Source organism: Heterodontus francisci, chromosome 38 (genome assembly GCF_036365525.1).
Source record: "Heterodontus francisci isolate sHetFra1 chromosome 38, sHetFra1.hap1, whole genome shotgun sequence".
NCBI lineage: Eukaryota > Metazoa > Chordata > Chondrichthyes > Heterodontiformes > Heterodontidae > Heterodontus > Heterodontus francisci.
This window is the reverse complement of record NC_090408.1, coordinates 43005021-43025605: the sequence shown is the minus strand read 5'-3', so window position 1 is coordinate 43025605 and position 20585 is coordinate 43005021. Positions and strand designations below refer to the sequence as shown.

The following is a 20585-nucleotide window of genomic DNA, read 5'->3' as shown; positions in this document are numbered from 1 at the left end:
ATAATATTTTTTAAATGACAAGAATACACTCGTTTCCTTCACAAAAACACTAAAATATTGCTGGCACTATTTTCTTTTAATGCCGGTACTACTTTATAGCCCGGTGATAGGTCACGTTGCCGGGCTGATGAGGTAAAATATTAATTATTTTTACAAATTTATTTCACACTATAATATTTCCTTTGAAAACGTATTGATAAATATTAATTAAAATAATATTTAAAAATTGAACATATTTTCAGCGGAAGTGACGTAGTCATCATAGAAATGCGCGCGCTGGGCGGTTGTTGTTTGAATATTTTGGTAATTTAAAAGTATATATATTTGCTGTCAATTAAGATATATACATATATCTCCATATATAATGGACTCAGTTGGTCTCCAGTCGGTCCGAGGATTTCACGCCTTCCTGCTTCAGTAAGTGTGCATTGAGTTGTTGATGGAGCTAATGTCTTCCAACTGGGTGTTGAGTGAAGTTGAGTTGGAGTCTCCTCAGCTCCTGTGGGTAATGGGGGGAAGAGAGAGAGAAATAGAAAGGTGCAATGATCAGTTTCTGATGTATAAAACATTGGGTTGAAAACGGTGGGATGTGTCTCCGTTTCACTTGCTGATTAAGAGCAATTTGAGGTAATGGATCAAGAACCTTGCTCAAAAAACATCATACCATGTAGATTTAACCTATCCTAATTCCTTATGTCGAAAATTTTCTGTGCTAACACCTGTGAAGCTCATGGACTTTTACAACATTGAATGTTAGGGTAAACATTAGTGTAAGGATCTCTTTTTTTTTTAAAAACAGTTTTTTTACTGTTAACAATATTTGGGAGCCTTGGCTTTATAAACAGAGAAATGGAGTACTAAAGCAAAGAAGTTATGCTAAAACTTTATAACACTGATTAGACCTAATTATCTCCAGTTAGACCTGATTTTGTCCAATTGTGGGCACTATGCATTTGGAAGAATGTCAAGGCCCTGGAGAGGCTGCAGAGGAAATTTACTAGAATAGTACCAGGTATGAGTGATTAACTTATGTGGAGAGACTAGAGAAAATGGGATTATTCTCCTTACAGCATAGAAGGGTTTTATCTTCTTGGCATTTCTTCGTGGACAAAGATTTTGGGAAAGTTGTACTCATTGGTTGCAGGCCCATTGGTGGCTAGTCAGGCCTATCCGTGACAGGCAGATTCTCCCACAGCAGAAGGTGTAGTCACTGCTGGGGGCAAATGGATCTATCCTTATCCTCCTTTTCTCTTTCATGCTGGTTCTTTGCTCAGTCTCAAAGGTGTATGTAGCACTCTTGATGTAGCATCTCCACCCATCACAATCTATGGCCTGCACTTCCCACTGGCGATGGTCAATATGGTATACAGAGAGTGATTTCTTCAGGGAGTCTTTGAAATATTTGCGTGGGCCCCCTCTGTTCCTTTGTGGTCAGCTCTCCATACAATACTATCTTGGACAGGCGACTGTTGTCCATCCAAGCAACGTGACCCGCCCAACGCAGTTGGCTTTGAAGGAGGATGGCGTCGATACCAGTGATGTTGGCTGTTTCCAGGACTTCAATGTTTCTGATGCGGTCCTGCCAGCGGATCTTGAGGATGCTGTGGAGGCAGCGCCGGTGGATGTGCTATAGAAGGCGTACATGACTCGGTGCCATTCAGAAAGCTGGTGAGGATTACGTCTTTGTACACTTTGAGTTTGGTCTGTGCTCTGAGGCTATGGTTGACCCACGCTTGTTTGTAGAGTCTGCCGAATGTACTGTTTGCTGTTGAAAGCCCATTGTCCATTTCCTTGTCTATGGTGGCATTGTGAGATGACGCTCCCCAAATAAGTAAATTGCTTGATGGCATTCGGCTTGGTTCCCTCGATGACCATGCTTGGTGGTCTATATTCTTCTTAGGTTGCAGGCTGATGTAGGACTTCAGTTTTCTCAAACTGATTTTTAGTCCAAAGAGTTGTGCCACCTTGGAAAAACATGTTGCTTTACGTTGCAGGTACTGTATAGAAGGGTAAGGGGAGATTTAATAGCGGTGTTTTATTAGAGTAGGAAAGGATAAACTGTTTCCACTGACTGGCAGGTTTGTAACCATGGGGCATAGATTTAACATAATTGGTAAAAAAAAACTAGGGGAAGATGCAAAATACTTTTTACGTGGCGGTAGGTTCCGGACTGTTATGTGGCCTCGAAGGAACATTGTATTGGATGGTAATGGAAGGTTATTTTAACGAGATGATGAATTGGTTTCTGAAATAAAAGAAAATGCTGCTCAGAAATCCATAATACATTAGAACTCTTGTGTCTTGTGTGCATATCTTATCTATAAAACCCTGCTTCTCGTTGCCACATTTTTCATGCTCTTGTATCACGTTTTCTATAAATTCTTATGTTTATAATGTAAACTTGTCACAGTGTAATTACATACTTGGCCAATGGTGGCACTGTAGCACCTCAGATTTGCATCTCTCCACTACTCAGCCTGTTCAGGTGAGGAGCTCCTGACCTCCACTGAACTTTATTTCTCTGCTTCCCAAATTATTCTATGTTTTGACATGTAATGATAGATAATAACTTAAAGTGCTATATTTAGATTTTTTTTAAAAAACAAATCCAGTTATGCTCTTTCCTTGAACCCTGCTTCACCCAAAGACTACATTTGATCATGATTTGCTGTATGCAATGGTGCAGGAGATTCATGCTTTAAAGTACATTGGCTAAAGTGCAACTTTTTTCCCAGTTGTATATTGATACCGTAATAGCTTAAATTAGCCCAGTGACAACACTTAGTGCATTATAAACATGGAGGTTTAGCAGATGATGCAAAGAAATAAAATTCAGGGTACAGGCAGTGAATGCATTTGACTGACCCAAATCTGAGAGAAGATTGTTCAGCAGCTGCACCATGAGATTAAAGTAGTGCCTGTAATCCTGTGGAAAATCTTTACTGTGGAGTTTTTAATGTTGTTTTATTGCTGGTGCTTTTGCTAGCATGGATTAGTGTTGATTAACCTGTCTAATCTGTGATAGTAGATGTCAACATTAAAACATTGCAGGAAAGTGGAATCTGTTGAAGTAGTGCAATAAACAAAGCAGCCAGGATACTGGATAAATTATCAAATCATCTGAGTTTAAATCTGCATGCTGAGGCTGTACAGTGCCCTGACTGGGCTGCATTTGACACACTATATAGCCTTGGTCACCACAAGATAACAGGACTGTTTCGATGCAGTGGAGAGCAAAGAGAATGATCCCCAATGTCTTGAGAGTGGGATTTTGAGGAATGCCTCCATAAACTAGGGATCTTCTGCCTCAAAAGACATGTCTCAGATTGGGTAAAAAATTTAATGATCCAGATAAATTAAATGCAAAACAATATCTTCAGCCAAACTAAGGAAACTGGACAAGAGCGTGTGGCTTTAAGATTGTGATGAGTTGTTGAGGCTAGCACACTGAACTCAGTTAAGAAACAACTCCTTCATCCCAGCATTTGTTTTGATCTTGTGAAATATAGACGAGTACGAAAGTTTATTTTGGAGGCTTTTTCTTTCCTACATTATCAGGTACCATTTCTTCTAAGAGTGAGTGTGGCTCCAGGCCCTGCTTAGAGTTCTCTGAAACCAACTGGTAGCACATTCCCTTGAAGGGTTAAACTCAAAATGTAATCTATCCTTCTCACTTGGGTTTAACTCTTCTTCAAACACGCTGCATATTTGCTGAATTTTCTGTTTTTATGTCGGGTTAGTCTCCTGTATCCAATTGATTTGTGACATTCCTGACCAATTGGGAATGTCTGACAATGCTCTCAAATGGCACAAGCTGCCTGACAATACTCTGACCCAAACATTCACCATTGGACCTGAGTGCTGAAGAATATATTTTTCTTTAAAACACATCTGAGTTCTGACGAAACTTCCCCAAAATCTTAACTCCTTGTTTCTCTTTTCAAATGCTGATGAACCTACCATGTATTTTCAGCATTTTATTTTACTTTTAGATTTCTAGCTTTTTATTAATAAGTTATCTTAACATTCATTCCTATTTATAGTGCAGATTATTTTATTTATACCTGACCTGAATTTGAAGTTACATAATGGTGTACAGAGACACTTGTCTCAACATTGAGAGTTACCTCTTTGAGTTCTGTATTCTAGAAGTGCATATTTATTACTTTCATTCTAGAACAAAGAAAACTTCTTGAATAGGCAGTCTGAACAAGAAAGAAAGACCTGCATGTATAAACATTGCCACAATCTGATTTTGTATTTCAATACATTTATTTTCTTTCCAGAATCTGTGACCAGGAAAAGAAAGGAATGTTAAAGGAGCCCATGCTGTTTGAGGTAATCTGCTTGAACAGCTGAGTATTTTATGTTCTCCAATGCCTCTGCCATTATCCAGTTCAGTAGTATTGTGTTTGCCTGGTTCCACTTTCACAACCAGAGCATCTCCAGCAATGGCCTCAATTCCCATCCCTGTATGGCCACCTTAAGGATCCATTCTCAACCTTTTCCTGTTCCTCATCTACATACTACCATTTGCTGATTCCATCTGTAGAAATGGAGTCCACTTCAACAATGCTGATGATACCCAGTTCTATCTTCACTGCCTCTCTAAACCCCTCTGAGCTATCAAATTGTTTGTCTAACATCATGCCTTGGATAAGCCTATGGAGATGTACTTTAGGACGATGTCCACTGAAAATTATTTTTTTATTAATCTAACCAATACTTCCACTTAAAATGTGGTTGTTTGTAACTCCTGAGTTGGGTAAGCAGGCAGAAGCTCATGTTCTTGAACTTGATCGATAGACTGGGGACCAGTATGTTCAGCAGTGGATCAGTGCAGTGCAACTGCTTGAGTAATAGATGCATTCCAGTAACAACACATGCTTGTTGTACAGTGCTATTGCACAACTGAAACTTCTGGGGAGGTTTTTTTCAAAGCTACCTATAGTAAAATTTATACAAAGTACAAGTAGTGCAGCAGTGTGACATATTTACACTTTGATCTGTTCAATCACAGTTAAAGGAATAGATTTTTTTTTTATAAAGCCGCCTTCTCTTGAGGTCTCTTTTTGTATTATTCCCCTCCAAGATACCAACAGGTTCTACTGCCATTCACAAGTTTGTACACATAATCACTGCCTGCAGTGACCATTCCTCTTGACTTTTTTCATCTTTCCCTAGCCCATTATGTAGGGAAGTGCCTTGAACAATGTAGTTAAAATTGAGGTCCCATTGTGCCTATGCCCCACTTGTTTTTGCAGCTCTGTGGTACATCAAATTAGAGCACCAGTGAGCTATGCTATTGGATTATCCCCTTATCAATACTGTGCTTTCAACTGTTTGTGAGGTAGATTAGATTGATTTTTGTTTGAGATTTTCAGCTTTCTTCTGGGTTATCTTGTAGGATGATGTCCAAGTATACATTGTAAGTGAAGTGAACAGGAGTCCCTTGCAAGCTTTCTGGAAGGAGAATACGCCCATCTTTATAGCAGAGAGAGCAGTAAGTATGTACAGTTAAGTAATAAGTAATTCGTAATTTACTGAGGTATATGTATAGGAGGCTCGGGTTTGTAAGTGTGCCAATAGTGGGCTTCCAGTGGCATACTTTGAGGCAGGTTATCATCTCATTAAGATTGGAGTAAGGATGAGTTTGATGGGGAGGCTTTTCTTGGTGACTGTGCCATTTAGCTTCGCATTACACCAGAAAGTTAAGAGGAATTGTCGCAAGGAGCTGCATTCTTCTCAATTGCCACATAACAGAAGGCATCTTCATCATAACTGTCTCGCACTAATCCTTTGTTTCTGTGTTCTTTTATTTGTTGCATTTTTCTGGCTATTTAGGGTAACATTTTCAATTCCAACCCTCCATCCTCATCACTGTTCTGATGGAGGCTGCTGCTTTGTTGGAATTTGTAGATGATTTCTGCCAATGGGAGAAATTGAAGCATTGGAGATTGTGTCATATGGTTCACTAATTTCCTTTGGAAAGGAAATCAGCTGTCCTTGCCTGGTCTGGCCTACATGTGACTCCAGATCACAGCAATGTGGTTGACTTTTAAGTACCCTCTGAAATGGCCCAGCAAGTCACTCAATTGTATCAAACCGCTAGAGAAAAGTCTGAAAGGAATTAAATTGGCTGGACCGTGCTGCATCGACCTAGGCACCGGAAATGACAATGGCACATCTAGCTTTGTCGACCCTGCAAAGTCCTGCTTACTAATATCTTGGAGCTGTCCCACAGACTAGTCAAACAACAGCCTGACATGGTCATACTCATGGAATCATACAAAGTCCCAGACACTGCCAGCACCATCCCTGGATATGTCTTGGCCCACTGGCTGGACAGACCCACCAGAGCTGTCAGTACAGTGGTGTATAGTCGGGAGGGAGTTGCCCTGGGAATCCTCAACATTGACTCTGGACCCCATGGAGTCTCATGGCATCTGGTCAAACATGGGCATGGAAACCTCCTGCTGATTACCACCTACTGCTGCCACCCACCCCCCACCCCCAGCTGATGAATCAGTACTCCTCCATGTTGAACACCACTTGGAAGAAGCACTGAGGGTGGCAAGGGTGCTGAATGTACTCTGAATAGGGGACTTCAATGTCCATCACCAAGAGTGGCTCAGTAGCACCACTACTGACCAAGCTTGCGGAGTCCTAAAGGACATGCCTGCTAAACTGGGTCTGCGGCAAGTGGTGAGGGAACCAACAAGAGGGGAAAAATCTGCTTGACTTCATCCTCGCCAATCTACTTGTCGCAGATCCATCTGTCCATAACAGTATTGGTAGGAGTGACCACTGCACTGCCTTGTGGAGACTAAGTCCCGTCTTCACATTGAGGATACCCTCCATTGTGTTGTGTGGCACTACCACCGTGCTAAATGGGATAGATTTTGAACAGATCTAGCAACTCAAAACTGGGAATCCATGAGGTGCTGTGGGCCATCAGCAGGAGCAGCAACCGCAATCTGTAACCTCATGGCCCAGTATTTCCGCCACTCGACCATTACCATCAAGCTGGGGGATCAACGCTGGTTCAATGAAGAGTGCAGGAGAGCATGCCAGGAACAGCACCAGGCGTACCTAAAAACGAGGTGTCAATCTGGTGAAGCTATAACGCAGGACTACGTGCATGCCAAATAGCAGAATCAGCATGCGATAGACCGAGCTAAGCGATCCCACAACCAACAGATCAAATCAAAGCTCTGCAGACCTGCCACATCCAGTTGTGAATTGTGATGGACAATTAAATAACTAACAGGAGGAGGAGGAGGCTCCACAAATATCCCCATCCTCAATGATAGGGGAGTCCAGCACATCAGTGCAAAAGATAAGGCTGACGCATTTGCAACCATCTTCAGCCAGAAGTGAGGTGCCTAGCATCACAGATGCCAGTTTTCAGCCAATTCGATTCACTCCATGTGAAGGCACTGGATACTGCAAAGGCTATGGGCCCTGACAACATTCCATTAATAGTACTGAAGACGTGCTCCAGAACTAGCCGCACCCCGAGTCAAGCTGTTCCAGTACAGCTACAATACTGGCATCTACCTGACAATGTGGAAAATTGCCCAGGTATGTCCTGTACACAAAAAGCAGGACAAATCCAACAAGGCCAATTAACACCTCATCAGTCTACTCTCGATTCATCAGTAAAGTGATGGAAGGTGTCATCGACAGTACTATCAAGTGGCACATACTTAGCAATAACTTGCTCGCTGATGATCAGTTTGAGTTCCACCAGGGCCAGACAGCTCCTGACCTTATTACAACCTTTGTCCAAACATGGACGAAAGAGCTGAACTCCAGAGGTGAGGTGAGAGTGACTGACCTTGACATTAAGGCAGCATTTGACCAAGTCATCAAGGAGCCCTAGCAAAACTGGAGTCGATGGGAATCGGGGGGGAAACTCCACTGGTTGGAGTCGTACCTAGTACAAAAGAAGATGATTGTGGTTGTTGGAGGTCAATCATTTCAGTCCCAGGACATAACTGCAGGAGTTCCTCAGGATAGTGTCCTAGGCCCAACCATCTTCAGCTGTTCCATCAATGACCTTCCCTCAACAGAAGGTCAGAAGTGGGAATGTTTGCTGATGATTGCACAATGTTCAGCACAAGACGCAACTCCTCAGATACTGAAGGAGTTTGTGTCCATGTGCAGCAAGACCTGGACAATATTCAAGCTTGGGCTGATAAGTGGCAAGTAACATTCACACCACACAAGTGCCAAGCAATGACTATCTCCAACAAGAGAGAATCTAACCATTTCCTCTTGACATTCAATGGCATTACCATCGCTTATACCCCCACGATTAACATCCTGGGAGTGACCATTGACCAGAAATTGAACTGGACCAGCCATATAAGTACTGTGGCTACAAGAGCGGGTCAGAGGCTGGGAATTCTGCAGCGAGTAACTCCTCTCCTGACTCCCCAAAGCCTGTCAACCATCTACAAGGCACAAGTCAGGAGTGTGATGGAATACTCTCCACTTGCCTGGATGGGTGCAGCTCCAACAACACTCATGAAACTCGACACCATCCAGGACAAAGCATCCCGCTTCATTGGCACCCCATCCACCACCTTCAACATTCATTGCCTTCACCACCGATGCACAGTGGCAGCAGTGTGTACCATCTACAAGTTGCACTGCAGCAACTCGCCAACGGTCCTTCAACAGCACCTTCAAACCTGTGACCTCTACCACCTAGAAGGACAAGGGCAGCAGATACATGGGAACGCCACCACCTGCAAGTTCCCCTCCAAGCCACACACCATCCTGACTTGGAACTATATCACCGTTCCTTCACTGTTGCTGGGTCAAAATCCAGGAACTCCCTAACAGCACTGGGTGTACCTACCCCATATGGACTGCAGCAGTTCAAGAAAGCGGCTCCCCACCATCTTCTCAAGGGCAACTAGGGATGGGCAATAAATGCTGGCCTTTCCAGCGATGCCCACATCCCATGTAAGAATAAAAAAAAATGACAGCTGCTGATTGCCCATGGGGAGAAAACAGAATAAAGGAAAAGAGATGGGAATAACCACCCACAATGTGCAGTTACAAACATTTTTTAAAAGGGGAGGTCGGGAACATATTAAAGAAAAGGTGACAAAACAAAGAGGGGAGAGACAATTTCCTGCTTTCATGCTGAGCTTTCTACTATTTAAAAAAAAAAATGCACAGTACATTATTAATTTACCAGATGCAGTGTGCGATTCGGATCAGAAGAACTCCAGTTTGATGAGTTGGCAGAATCTTAAGCGAGGCAATACTGGAGTTTGTCTGGAACCTGTAGGGAGAATTAAAATTGCCTGGGTTTCATGCTGCTGATCGCTGCCTGTTTACAGTTGCTGAAATTGCTCATGTGTGAACAGCTGGTGAGGAGAGGACCGGGCTGGGCTGGGCTTTGATGCCTTTCCACAGTTGAATACTCCATTGATTACCACTGTTTAGCATCACACCTGAAGAATGAGATTGGGAATTTTTGTTGGAGTTCTGAGTCTTTATGTGAAGCATGGCTTTAAACAGCAGTGCTCTTCTTGATGAGCGTTACAGCCATGCTGCCTGTGTATTCTTTTCAATTGCTTGGCCTGACTGCAGTTTTCCCTTCACTTGCAGTCATTTAAAGTGGATGAGGAGCACCTGGCAGACTCCTGTACTCATGAAACCAGCGATCTAACACCTAGCAAGTTAGAAGAAAATGTGGGGCCTTTGCCCCTCTCTATCATGAAGGCAAGGTAATAGGCAAAGTAATGGCCAATCGTCGATATATTACATATGTTGATTTAAAAGAACTGAATTCTTGGTCATTTTGCTTCACACGTCTTGTAGAAATGCTGTTCATCTCTCAGATTCTCTACCCATGTAAAGTGCACTTTAAGATTTTTCAGGTTCCTTGTAAAGGGTCTCTGAGTTATATTTGGGTATTCACTTTTTGCAGGAATGCTTTCTAGTAACTTAAACTTGAGAACTTTATGTTGAGGGAAAAATCACATGACTACTGTAAGAGAAGCGGTGATTCCTTAGGAATTTTTGATTCTTTTGAATGTGGGGCTTAACTTACAACTGAACGGTGAGAAGAGCCATACCAAAGGCAGATTACATTACATGTCACTGATAGTAGTTGGTGACAACCACATTGAGGGATTAATAGCAGTAACATATCTGCAAGTTTTATTGAGTGTTATCCGCTGGGATGACCATCTCAAGTGAGCAATTTTAATGCAGTTCTCCGGTGTGAGCCAATCTGTAGTGCAATATTAGTCATAATTCCACCTTGAATTGGTAGTGTGGCAAGGCATAATGTTGGGACAAAGAGGAGGAATCTTTACTCTGCACCTGACTTGGGAGATCGCCACACGGTTAATTGTTGCCAGAACTGGAAAAGCTTTTCATTTTCAGTTATGGTGATTTTTTTTTTTTGGACTTGGGCAAGAATTCACCTGAATTGTTTCTAAGTCATGTACGTAGTGCTCACATCTATTATGCTTTTATCTTCTCTAATGTTTATCCATTTTTCTCCTCTTTGCAGACAGTTGGTTTCCTGGTACACCTTGGCCCATAATCCACATATGTCCCAGGTGGTCAACTGCAACACACCTAGTGCCTTTCCTCTGTTGTGGGTGAGATGTGATGGCTCTGACCCTGAAGGCACTGTTTGGTTGGGAGCTGAACCCGTGAAAACTGAGAAGGAGGTTACATCAATAGTTTTCCATATAGTCACGTGCACCGGTAAGAAGTCAAAATAATCTGGTCAGATGGAGCAGAGAAGTGGCAAATGGAATTCAACTTGGAGAAGTGTGAGGTGATGCATTTGGGGAGGTCAAACAAGGCAAAGGAATATACGATTAATGGGATAATACTGAGAAGTGTAGAGGAAGTGAGGGACCTTGGAGTGAATGTCCACAGATCCCTGAAGGTAGCAGGACCGGTCGATAAGGTGGTTAAAAAGGCATATGGAATCCTTTCCTTTTATTAGCTGAGGTATAGAAGATAAGAGCAGGGAGGTCATGCTGGAACTGTATAACTCATTGGTTAGGCCACAACTGGAGTACTGTGTGCAGTTCTGGTCACCTCATTACAGAAAGGATGTAATTACACTAGAGAGGGTACAGAGGAGATTTACGAGGATGTTGCCAGGATTGGAAAAATACAGCTATGAGGAAAGATTGGATAGGCGGGGGTTGTTCTCCTTGGAACAGAGAAGGCTGAGGGGAGATCTGATTGAAATGTACAAAATTTGGAGGGGCCTGGATAGAATGGAGGTGAAGGGTCAATTCACCTTAGCAGAGAGGTCAATGACTAGGGGGGCATAGATTTAAAGTGATTGGTAGAAAAATTAGAGGGGAAATGAGGAAAAACCTTTTCACCCAGAGGGTGATGGGGGTCTGGAACTCACTGACTGAAAGGGTAGTTGAGGCAGAAACCCTCAACTCATTCAAAAGGAATCTGGATATGCACCTCTAGAGTTCTGTAATCTGCAAGGCTACGGACCAAATGCTGGAAAGTGGGATTGGAATAGGTGGATTGTTTTTCGGCCAGCACAGACACAATGGGCTAAGTGGCCTCTTTCTGCGCCTTAAACTTTCTATGATTCTAGTAACTTTTTAAAAGAATTGCGTTGCACTTTGGCTCTGTCATCACTACTGGGAGGGTGTAATTGCAGCCTGACAAATTTACATAGATATTTTCCATTTTAAATGTGGACATTGGAATTTATAATCTAAAAATAAGGAGAGAATATGTTATGTCTTTAAAATGAGACTATACTATAGCTGTGCACCCTGGTCTTGTTAACCCTCGCCTTCTAACTCAGCTCCACCCAAAGATTACACTTGGTCTCTGTTCCCCTTGTGCAATGCCATGAGCCATCAACTATATATTTTATATTTCTAAATAATTATTGAACTCTAGTAGAACAAATCGATGAACTATAATACTCCATGTTCACTGTTGTAAAGATTCCACGTATGCTTGTTTTTTCTTTTTTGTTTGTCAACAGTAGTTGGGATCTGAATAATATCCAATGATTTACAGTTCTGGTGACTTTCTAAGTTTTTAACATTCATGGACAGAGCATGCATGAGCTTTGCGTCTTGAACACTATTTTCAAAATGTTATTTCTCATTCTTTTAGGACCGATTGTCGACAAGAGCTCTTTCACAAGCATAGAAAGATTGAAAAGTGCCCATAAGGATAGACATCCTTGTTCTGCTGTAGGTATTCCCACTCTCTTCTTCCCCACCCCTCCCCCACCAGTTATAAGTAGCTTTGGTAAATCTGCAACTTTATAAAGTAAAAAAGCTTATATTTATATAAGCACCTTTAACGTAATGAAATGACCTAAAGTGCTTCACAGGAGTGTTATAAAGCTAAATTAGACACTGAGCCACATGAGGAGATATTGGGTCAGATGGCCAGAAGCTTGGCCCAAAAGGTTAGTTTTAAGGGACATCTTAAAGGAAGGAAGAAAGAAAGGTAGAGAGGTGGAGTGGTTTAGGGAGGGAATTCCAGAGCATGGCTGCCAGTGGTGGAGTGATTTAAAATCGAGGATTCTCAAGAGGCCAGAATTAGAGGAGCACAGATATCTTGGAGGGTTGTGGGGTTGGAGGAGATTACAGAAATAGGGAGGAGTGAGGCCATGGAGGGATTTGAAATCAAGGATGAGAATTTTAAAATCGAGGTGTTGCTTGACCTGGGATCACTGTAGGTCAGCAAGCATAGGGGTAATAGGTGAATGGGGCTTGGTGCGAGTAAGGACCTGGACAGCAGAGTTTTGGATAATCTCAAGTTTCTAGGGGGCAGAATGTGGGAAGGCCAACCAAAAGTGCCTTGGAATAGTTAAGAGTAGCAGTAACAAAGTTTCAGCAACAGATGAGCTGAGGCAGGGGCAAAGTCAGGCATTGCTATAGTGGTGAAAGAAGGTGGTCTTGGTGATGCTGCAGAAGTGTTGGTGTGAATATCTGGTTGGAAGCTCATCTCAAAAGCAGAAAATATTGGAAATATGCGGTAGTCTGTCTGTACCTGAAAAGAGATGGCCAAGATATGGGTACAGAACCTTTGTAACATGCTTCACAGTTCTAACAAAGGTTATGTACATGAAATGTTCACTTGGATTTTCTCTTCTCAGGTGCTCAGATCTACCATTTTCTACTTTTATTTTAAATAGCTTTTAAAATTCTCATCCATGTTTTCAAATCCCTCCATGGCCTCGCTCCTCCCTATCTCCTGTAATCTCCTCCAGCCCCACAATCCTCCCAGATAGCTGCACTCATCTAATTCTCACTGTGAGTTGGAAGGTTCAAGAGACTTGAGTGCATGAAATAGGCTGACAACCCAGTGCAATACTGAGAGATCACAGCACTGTCTGAGGTGCTGTCTTTCAGATGAGACGTTAAACCGAGGCCCTGTCTACCTTCGCAGGTGAACGTAAAAGAGCAGAGGAGATTTCCCCCCCCCCCCCCCCCCCCAACGTTCTGGGGCCAATATTTTATCCCTCAACTGACATCACTAAAACAAAAGATTTGGTCATTTTCACATTGCTGTTTGTGGGAGCTTGCTGTGCATAAATTGGCTGCTGTGTTTCCTTTTTTACAACAGTGACTACACTTCAAAGTACTTAATTGGCAATAAAACACTTTGGGATGTCCTTAGAGTGTGAAAGATGCTATATAAATGCAAGTTCTTCCTTTTTCATGGTATACAAACATTTCAGGGTCACTGGGTAAATTAAGTAGACCAAAACGTTCATTTGATCTTAATCTGTGATAAGTTGATGTATCTGGGTCACTTAGTAAAAGCACGGTTAGCTTTAGTGCTGGGTTAGGGAGGCAGAAAATCAGCTAAGATTCCTGCTTCTGATTGCTATGCTGTGTTCACTGCTGGAAATTATACTTGTGTGAATGGTGGATAAGGACAGAATTGGGTTTTACTGTGGTGGTCCTATTTGTGGCAGCGAGGAAAAAACTGGTAGGGAATTTGTACTGAATTTGAAAATAAAACATTGGTAAAAATTGATTAAAACCCTTAATTAACTAATTAATAATTAGAGTAACTAAACCAGAGGGAGGAGATTACTGTATTTAGATAGCATTTAACATTTATAGTAGGAATCTAGCACTAGGGGCCATATAGTTAATTATAACAATTTAGTAAGGATTTAATAAGTATTTATTTTATATTAATTAATTAATTAATTAGTGCTAGAAATGACAGTTAGAGGGTGAAGTGCTTCACCTGTGAGATGTGGGAAGTCCGTGACGCTTCCAGCGTTCCGGACGACTACATCTGCAGGAAGTGTACCCAGTTGCAGCTCCTCACAGACCGTATGGATTGGTTGGAGCGGCAACTGGATGCACTTAGGAGCATGCAAGTGGCAGAAAGTGTCAGACAGGAGTTTTAGAGAAGTGGTTGCACCCAAGGTGCAGGCAGATAGATGGGTGACCGCTAGAAGGGGCAGGCAGTCAGTGCAGGAATCCCCTGTGGCTATCCCCCTCTCTAACAAGTATACCGTTTTGGATACTGTTGGGGGGGATGGCCTATCAGGGGAAAGCAGCAGCAGCCAGAGCAGTGGCACCACGGCTGGCACTGTTGTTCAGCAGGGAGGGACAAAGCGCAGAAGAGCAATAGTTATAGGGGACTCTATAGTTAGGGGCACAGATAGGCGCTTCTGTGGACGTGAAAGAGACTCCAGGATGGTATGTTGCCTCCCTGGTGCCAGGGTCAAGGATGTCTCTGAACGGACAGGGGGCATTCTGAAGGGGGAGGGTGAACAGCCAGAGGTTGTGGTACACATCGGTACTAACGACATAGGCAGGAAGAGTGATGAGGTCCTGCAGAGGGAGTTAGGTAGAAAGTTTTAAAAAACAGGACCTCTAGGGTTGTAATCTCAAGATTACTCCCTGTGCCACGTGCCAGTGAGGCTATAAATAGGAAGATAGTGCAGCTAAACACGTGGCTGAACAGCTGGTGTAGAAGGGAGGGTTTCAGATATCTGGACCATTGGGATCTCTTCAGGGACAGATGGGACCTGTACAAGAAGGACGGGTTGTATCTAAACTGGAGGGGCACAAATATCCTGGCTGCGAGGTTTGCTAGTGTCACTCGGGAGGGTTTAAACTAGTGTGGTAGGGGGGTGGGAACCAGAGCAGTAGGACAGCAAGTGAAATAAATGAAGGGGAACTAGTAAATAAGGCCAGTAAGACTAAGAGGAAGAGCAGGCAGGGAGATGTTGCAGAGAACAGTGGGACTGGTGGTCTGAAGTGCATTTATTTCAATGCAAGAAGTATAACAGGTAAGGCAGATGAACTTCGAGCTTGGATTAGTACTTGGAACTATGATGTTATTACAGAGACTTGGTTGAGGGAAGGACAGGATTGGCAGCTAAATGTTCCAGGATTTAGAAGCTTCAGGCGGGATAGAGGGGGATGTAAAAGGGGTGGGGGAGTTGCATTACTGGTTAAGGAGAATATCACAGCTGTATTGCGGGAGGACACCTTGGAGGGGTCATGCAGCGAGGCAATATGGGTGGAGCTCAGGAATAGGAAGGGTGCAGTCACGATGTTGGGGGTTTACTACAGGCCTCCCAACAGCCAGCGGGAGGTAGAGGAGCAGATATGTAGACAGATTTTGGAAAGATGTAAAGGTAACAGGGTTGTGGTGGTGGGTGATTTTAACTTCCCCTATATTGACTGGGACTCTCAGTGCTAGGGGCTTGGATGGGGCAGAATCTGTGAGGAGCATCCAGGAGGGCTTCTTGAAACAATACGTAGATAGTCCAACTAGGGATGGGGCCGTACTGGACCTGGTATTGGGGAATGAGCCCGGCCAGGTGGTCGAAGTTTCAGTAGGGGAGCATTTCGGGAACAGTGACCATAATTCCATCAGTTTTAAGGTACTTGTGGATAAGAGTAGTCCTCGGGTGAAGGTGTTGAATTGGGGGAAGGCTAATTATAACAATATTAGGCAGGAACTGAAGAATTTAGATTGGGGGCGGCTGTAAATCAACATCTGACATGTGGGAGTCTTTCAAACGTCAGTTGATTGTAATCCAGGACCAGCATGTTCCTGTGAGGAAGAAGGATAAGTTTGGCAAGTTTCGGGAACCTTGGATAACGCGGGATATTGTGAGCCTCGTCAAAAAGAAAAAGGAAGCGTTCATAAGGGCTGGAAGGCTAGGAACAGACGAATCCCTTGAGGAATATAAAGACATTAGGAAGGAACTTAAGCAAGGAGTCAGGAGGGCTAAAAGGGGTTATGAGAAGTCATTGGCAAACAGGATTAAGGAAAATTCCAAGGCTTTTTATACGGTATATAAAGAGCAAGAGGGTAACCAGGGAAAGGGTTGGCCCACTCAAGGACAGAGAAGGGAATCTGTGTGTGGAGCCAGAGGAAATGGGCGAGGTACTAAATGAGTACTTTGCATCAGTATTCACCAAGGAGAAGGACTTGGTGGATGATGAGCCTAGGGAACGGAGTGTAGATAGTCTCCATCATCTCATTATCAAAAAGGAGGAGGTGTTGGATGTCTTGCAAAGCATTAAGGTAGATAAGTCCCCAGGGCCTGATGGGATCTACCCTAGAATACTGAGGGAGGCAAGGGAAGAAATTGCTGGGGCCTTGACCAAAATCTTTGCATCCTCATTGGCTACAGGTGAGGTCCCAGAGGACTGGAGAATAGCCAATGTTGTGCCTTTGTTTAAGAAGGGTAGCAAGGATAATCCAGGAAATTATAGGCCGGTGAGCTTTACGTCAGTGGTAGGGAAATTATTGGAGAGGATTCTTCGGGACAGGATTTACTCCCATTTGGAAACAAATGGACTTATTAGCGAGAGACAGCATGGTTTTGTGAAGGAGAGGTCGTGTCTCACTAATTTGATTGAGTATTTTGAGGAAGTGACAAAGATGATTGATGGAGGAAGGGCAGTGGATGTTATCTATATGGACTTCAGTAAAGCCTTTGACAAGGTCACTCATGGCAGACTGGTACAAAAGGTGAAGTCACACGGGATCAGAGGTGAGCTGGCAAGATGGATACAGAACTGGCTCGGTCATAGAAGACAGAGGGTAGCAGTGGAAGGGTGCTTTTCTGAATGGAGGGCTGTGACTAGTGGTATTTTGCAGGGATCTGTGCTGGGACCTTTGTTTGTAGTATATATAAATGATTTGGAGGAAAATGTAGCTGGTCTGATTAGTAAGTTTGCGGATGACACAAAGGTTGGTGGAGTTGCGGACAGTGATGAGGATTGTCAGAGGATACAGCAGGATATAGATTGGTTGGAGACTTGGGCGGAGAAATGGCAGATGGAGTTTAATTCGGACAAATGTGAGGTAATGCATTTTGGAAGGTCTAATGCAGGTGGGAAGTATACAGTAAATGGCAGAACCCTTGGGAGTATTAACAGGCAGAGAGATCTGGGCGTACAGGTCCACAGGTCACTGAAAGTGGCAACGCAGGTGGATAAGGTAGTCAAGAAGGCATACGGCATGCTTGCCTTCATCGGTCGGGGCATAGAGTATAAAAATAGGCAAGTCATGTTGCAGCTGTACAGAACTTTAGTTAGGCCACACTTAGAATATTGCGTGCAATTCTGGTCGCCACACTACCAGAAGGACGTGGAGGCTTTGGAGAGGGTACAGAGGAGGTTTACCAGGATGTTGCCTGGTCTGGAGGGCATTAGCTATGAGGAGAGGTTGGATAAACTCGGACTGTTTTCACTGGAACGACGCAGGTGGAGGGATGACATGATAGAGGTTTACAAAGTTAAGAGCGGCATGGACAGAGTGGATAGTCAGAAGCTTTTTCCCAAAGTGGAAGAGCCAGTTACTAGGGGGACATCGGTTTAAGGTGCGAGGGGCAAAGTTTAGAGGGGATGTGCGAGGCAAGTTTTTTACACAGAGGGTGGTGAGTGCCCGGAACTTGTTGCCGGGGGAGGTGGTGGAAGCAGGTACCATAGAGACGTTTAAGAGGCATCTTGACAAATACATGAATAGGATGGGAATAGAGGGATACGGACCCCGGAAGTACAGAAGGTTTTAGTTTAGGCAGGCATCAAGATCGGCGCAGGCTTGGAGGGCCGAATGGCCTGTTCCTGTGCTGTACTGTTCTTTTGTTCTTTGTTCTACTTGACACGTTTCAGCGTGACAGCACAGTGGACTGGAGCTGTTGGTGTCTTCCTCACTCATAACAATTCATCTCTTTGAGTTTCCAGGCATTAGTGTGTTTTCAGCAAGAATGATTTTTGCAGTAAGCCAAATTTTGAAGGGACAAACCATTGCAGAGATGGTTATAAAAGTACATGGAGACTTCACTAAGATCTGAAGTGTGATTGAAACTCCCTATGTGTCTGTGTGTCTACAGTTCCAAACACTGATGGTATCTGACCACAGATGTAGGTCAAAAGGGGAGAGGACAAATGCATAGACATAGAGCTTGAGCCATTCTGGGTCAATGTGTAGGTCATAGTGGCTAGTAAGAATCAATAGTGGAAGCCTTCCTGCTCTCTTGGTGAGGGTATAATACATGATGTGGGAGACCTCAAAGAGGGCACAGGGAACAATATTTTAATTTGGGGGTAAGTATTGGGATACAGCTCTACTGATTTCTAAAGTATAATGGCTTATTACCTTGATTCAGGTAACAACGAAGGGCTATGCACAGTATGATCTGTTTGGTGCTACTTTATTGGAGAATACAATTATGGAGTCCCAGAGTAACATTATGGTGGATTTCACTTGGAATAATGTGGAGAAAATCTTAGAAATTCCACCACATACATCAGTTGCTACACTGGTAAGGAAAACAAACTTTTGATTTTAGCTTCTCTTACTGCACATAGCAATATAGAAACTAGGGCAGCTATCTTATGCACAATGACAACGAAAAGAATGTGTTCTTGCTTTTTTGGGGGAGTTTTGTCTGCTTTTTTTTTAATGTTTTCAGATGCCACGTGATTGCTTGCCCAAGGACAGGCAGCTGACAGTCCCAAGTGTCTACTATTGTAGCAGAAAATTCTGTTTAGCCATTGGGAGACTGTTGTTCGTGATGATGAGCTCCAATTTTCTCTGCCTACTTCTGCACAGCAGTGGTGTATTAGTGTGGAAGATCTGCACTATGCTGCTAAACTTGTTCTCAGCTGTGTCACAAGGGTGTTGGGTAAAGGCTAGTGTTTCTGTGCTGGGGAGGGAGAGTCACACCTGGCCTCCCCTCTTAAATTCTTAGAGAATCAATTGCACAATAGCATTGTCAGATATTTGGAAACCAGTTTCCTGTCTGATGAAAAGAGGTGGGAGGGTTTTTTTTTAAGAAATGCATGTTTCTGTAAAGGAGTCTTTGTAGGTGGCTTTGCGGATGTTCCCATTTTACCCAATGTATTGCCAAATCTCAGTATAGTTTAGATGTTCAGTTGCTGTTATCCCCATGTCTGTTTTCTTCTGTACCCTGTAAGTCCCAGAAATTAAAATTTGCATACACTTTTAAAAAAAAAACCCATAATATCTTGCCACTCGTGAAATGACAGTTATTTTACAGCAGTGTAAAAGAAATGTGTAGATTTCAGGTATGAGTGTTCAATATAAATACAAGTCTCCATTAATATGACAATGTTTGGGGTATGGCCCCAAAATTCGGAGAGGAGAGGGGCATTTTGGCTCAACGGAGCTTACCCTCGTGTAAAGGCCTGCTCGGGTCTGCAAATGAGACCCGACCCAGCCTCAGAGTCCTTCCATTTTTTTTCCCAACCCCACCCAACCATCAGTTAACTTGCCTTCCATTCTTCATTTTGTTCCTTACCTGCACAAGCTTAAAATAACTAACAAAACCGCCTTTAAAGTCCAAAAAGTAAATTAATATTGGAGTCACTTACCTGAGGTAGTGATAGAGCGTGTTCTATCCAGCCCGCCCCAACCCAAGCCCGAATGCCGGACCCAGAAGTGCGACCCGACCCAAACCTGACACGTCTTTGGGTCGAGTAGCAGGCCTTTACCCCAATGCCATCCAGCTGATTTCTGAAGAACCCCAATATTTTTGCTTCTACAAGCTACCTCCTACTTTGCATACCAGTTTGTATTTTGATATACTTTGTAATTTAATATTTTTCTCTACTATTGATACAATTTTAATATTTTATACAAGAATGAGAACTTTTGAAATAATTAGTGATTTCACTTCTGTACTTTCTTGGAAATGGCTGGACAATGATATGTGAATCTGGGCTGTATTCTGCAGTCTAGGAATAGGATTAAATACTTGGCATGTACTGGTGCAGGATTAGCCTCTGAATCCCCAGGAGTAGATTAGACAGAATTGGTCTATTTTACATACTGCTATTTATTTATTTTTTTCCCCCCTTGTATTTGTGGTTGTTTAGAATATCAAAGTGGAACCTGGAGACATGAGAAGTCCGGTTATTCAAATATACAGGGAGCTAGAATTTCTCCTTGTAAGTATTTATTTCAAATAACTATTGCATTCATAAAGTTCTTTCACAAGTTGATTTTTAAATACATTTGTATAGATGTGGTCCAACAGATTGCAGCCTGAATATAGTTATTGTTTTAAGCAAACATTTTTTTTT

The 20585-nt window shown here is 43.0% G+C and overlaps 1 protein-coding gene across 5 annotated transcripts in view; it reads left to right on the top strand.

The window, feature by feature from the left end:
• The first annotated feature begins 64 nt into the window (after positions 1-64).
• The window catches only part of zwilch (zwilch kinetochore protein), a 48047-nt gene continuing 27526 nt past the window's right edge, over positions 65-20585 (top strand). For 3 of the 5 annotated variants that reach the window (XM_068018237.1, XM_068018232.1, XM_068018235.1), the window contains exons 1-8: positions 262-417; positions 4287-4338; positions 5408-5503; positions 9631-9749; positions 10544-10743; positions 12148-12227; positions 18647-18802; positions 20379-20450. In XM_068018237.1, the coding sequence (XP_067874338.1) occupies positions 365-417; positions 4287-4338; positions 5408-5503; positions 9631-9749; positions 10544-10743; positions 12148-12227; positions 18647-18802; positions 20379-20450 (828 nt within the window). In that variant the 5' untranslated portion in view covers positions 262-364. Of the gene's footprint in view, positions 133-261; positions 418-1376; positions 1669-4286; positions 4339-5407; positions 5504-9630; positions 9750-10543; positions 10744-12147; positions 12228-18646; positions 18803-20378; positions 20451-20585 lie in introns of those variants that run through there. The other 2 variants (XM_068018233.1, XM_068018236.1) reach the window with 2 other exon arrangements.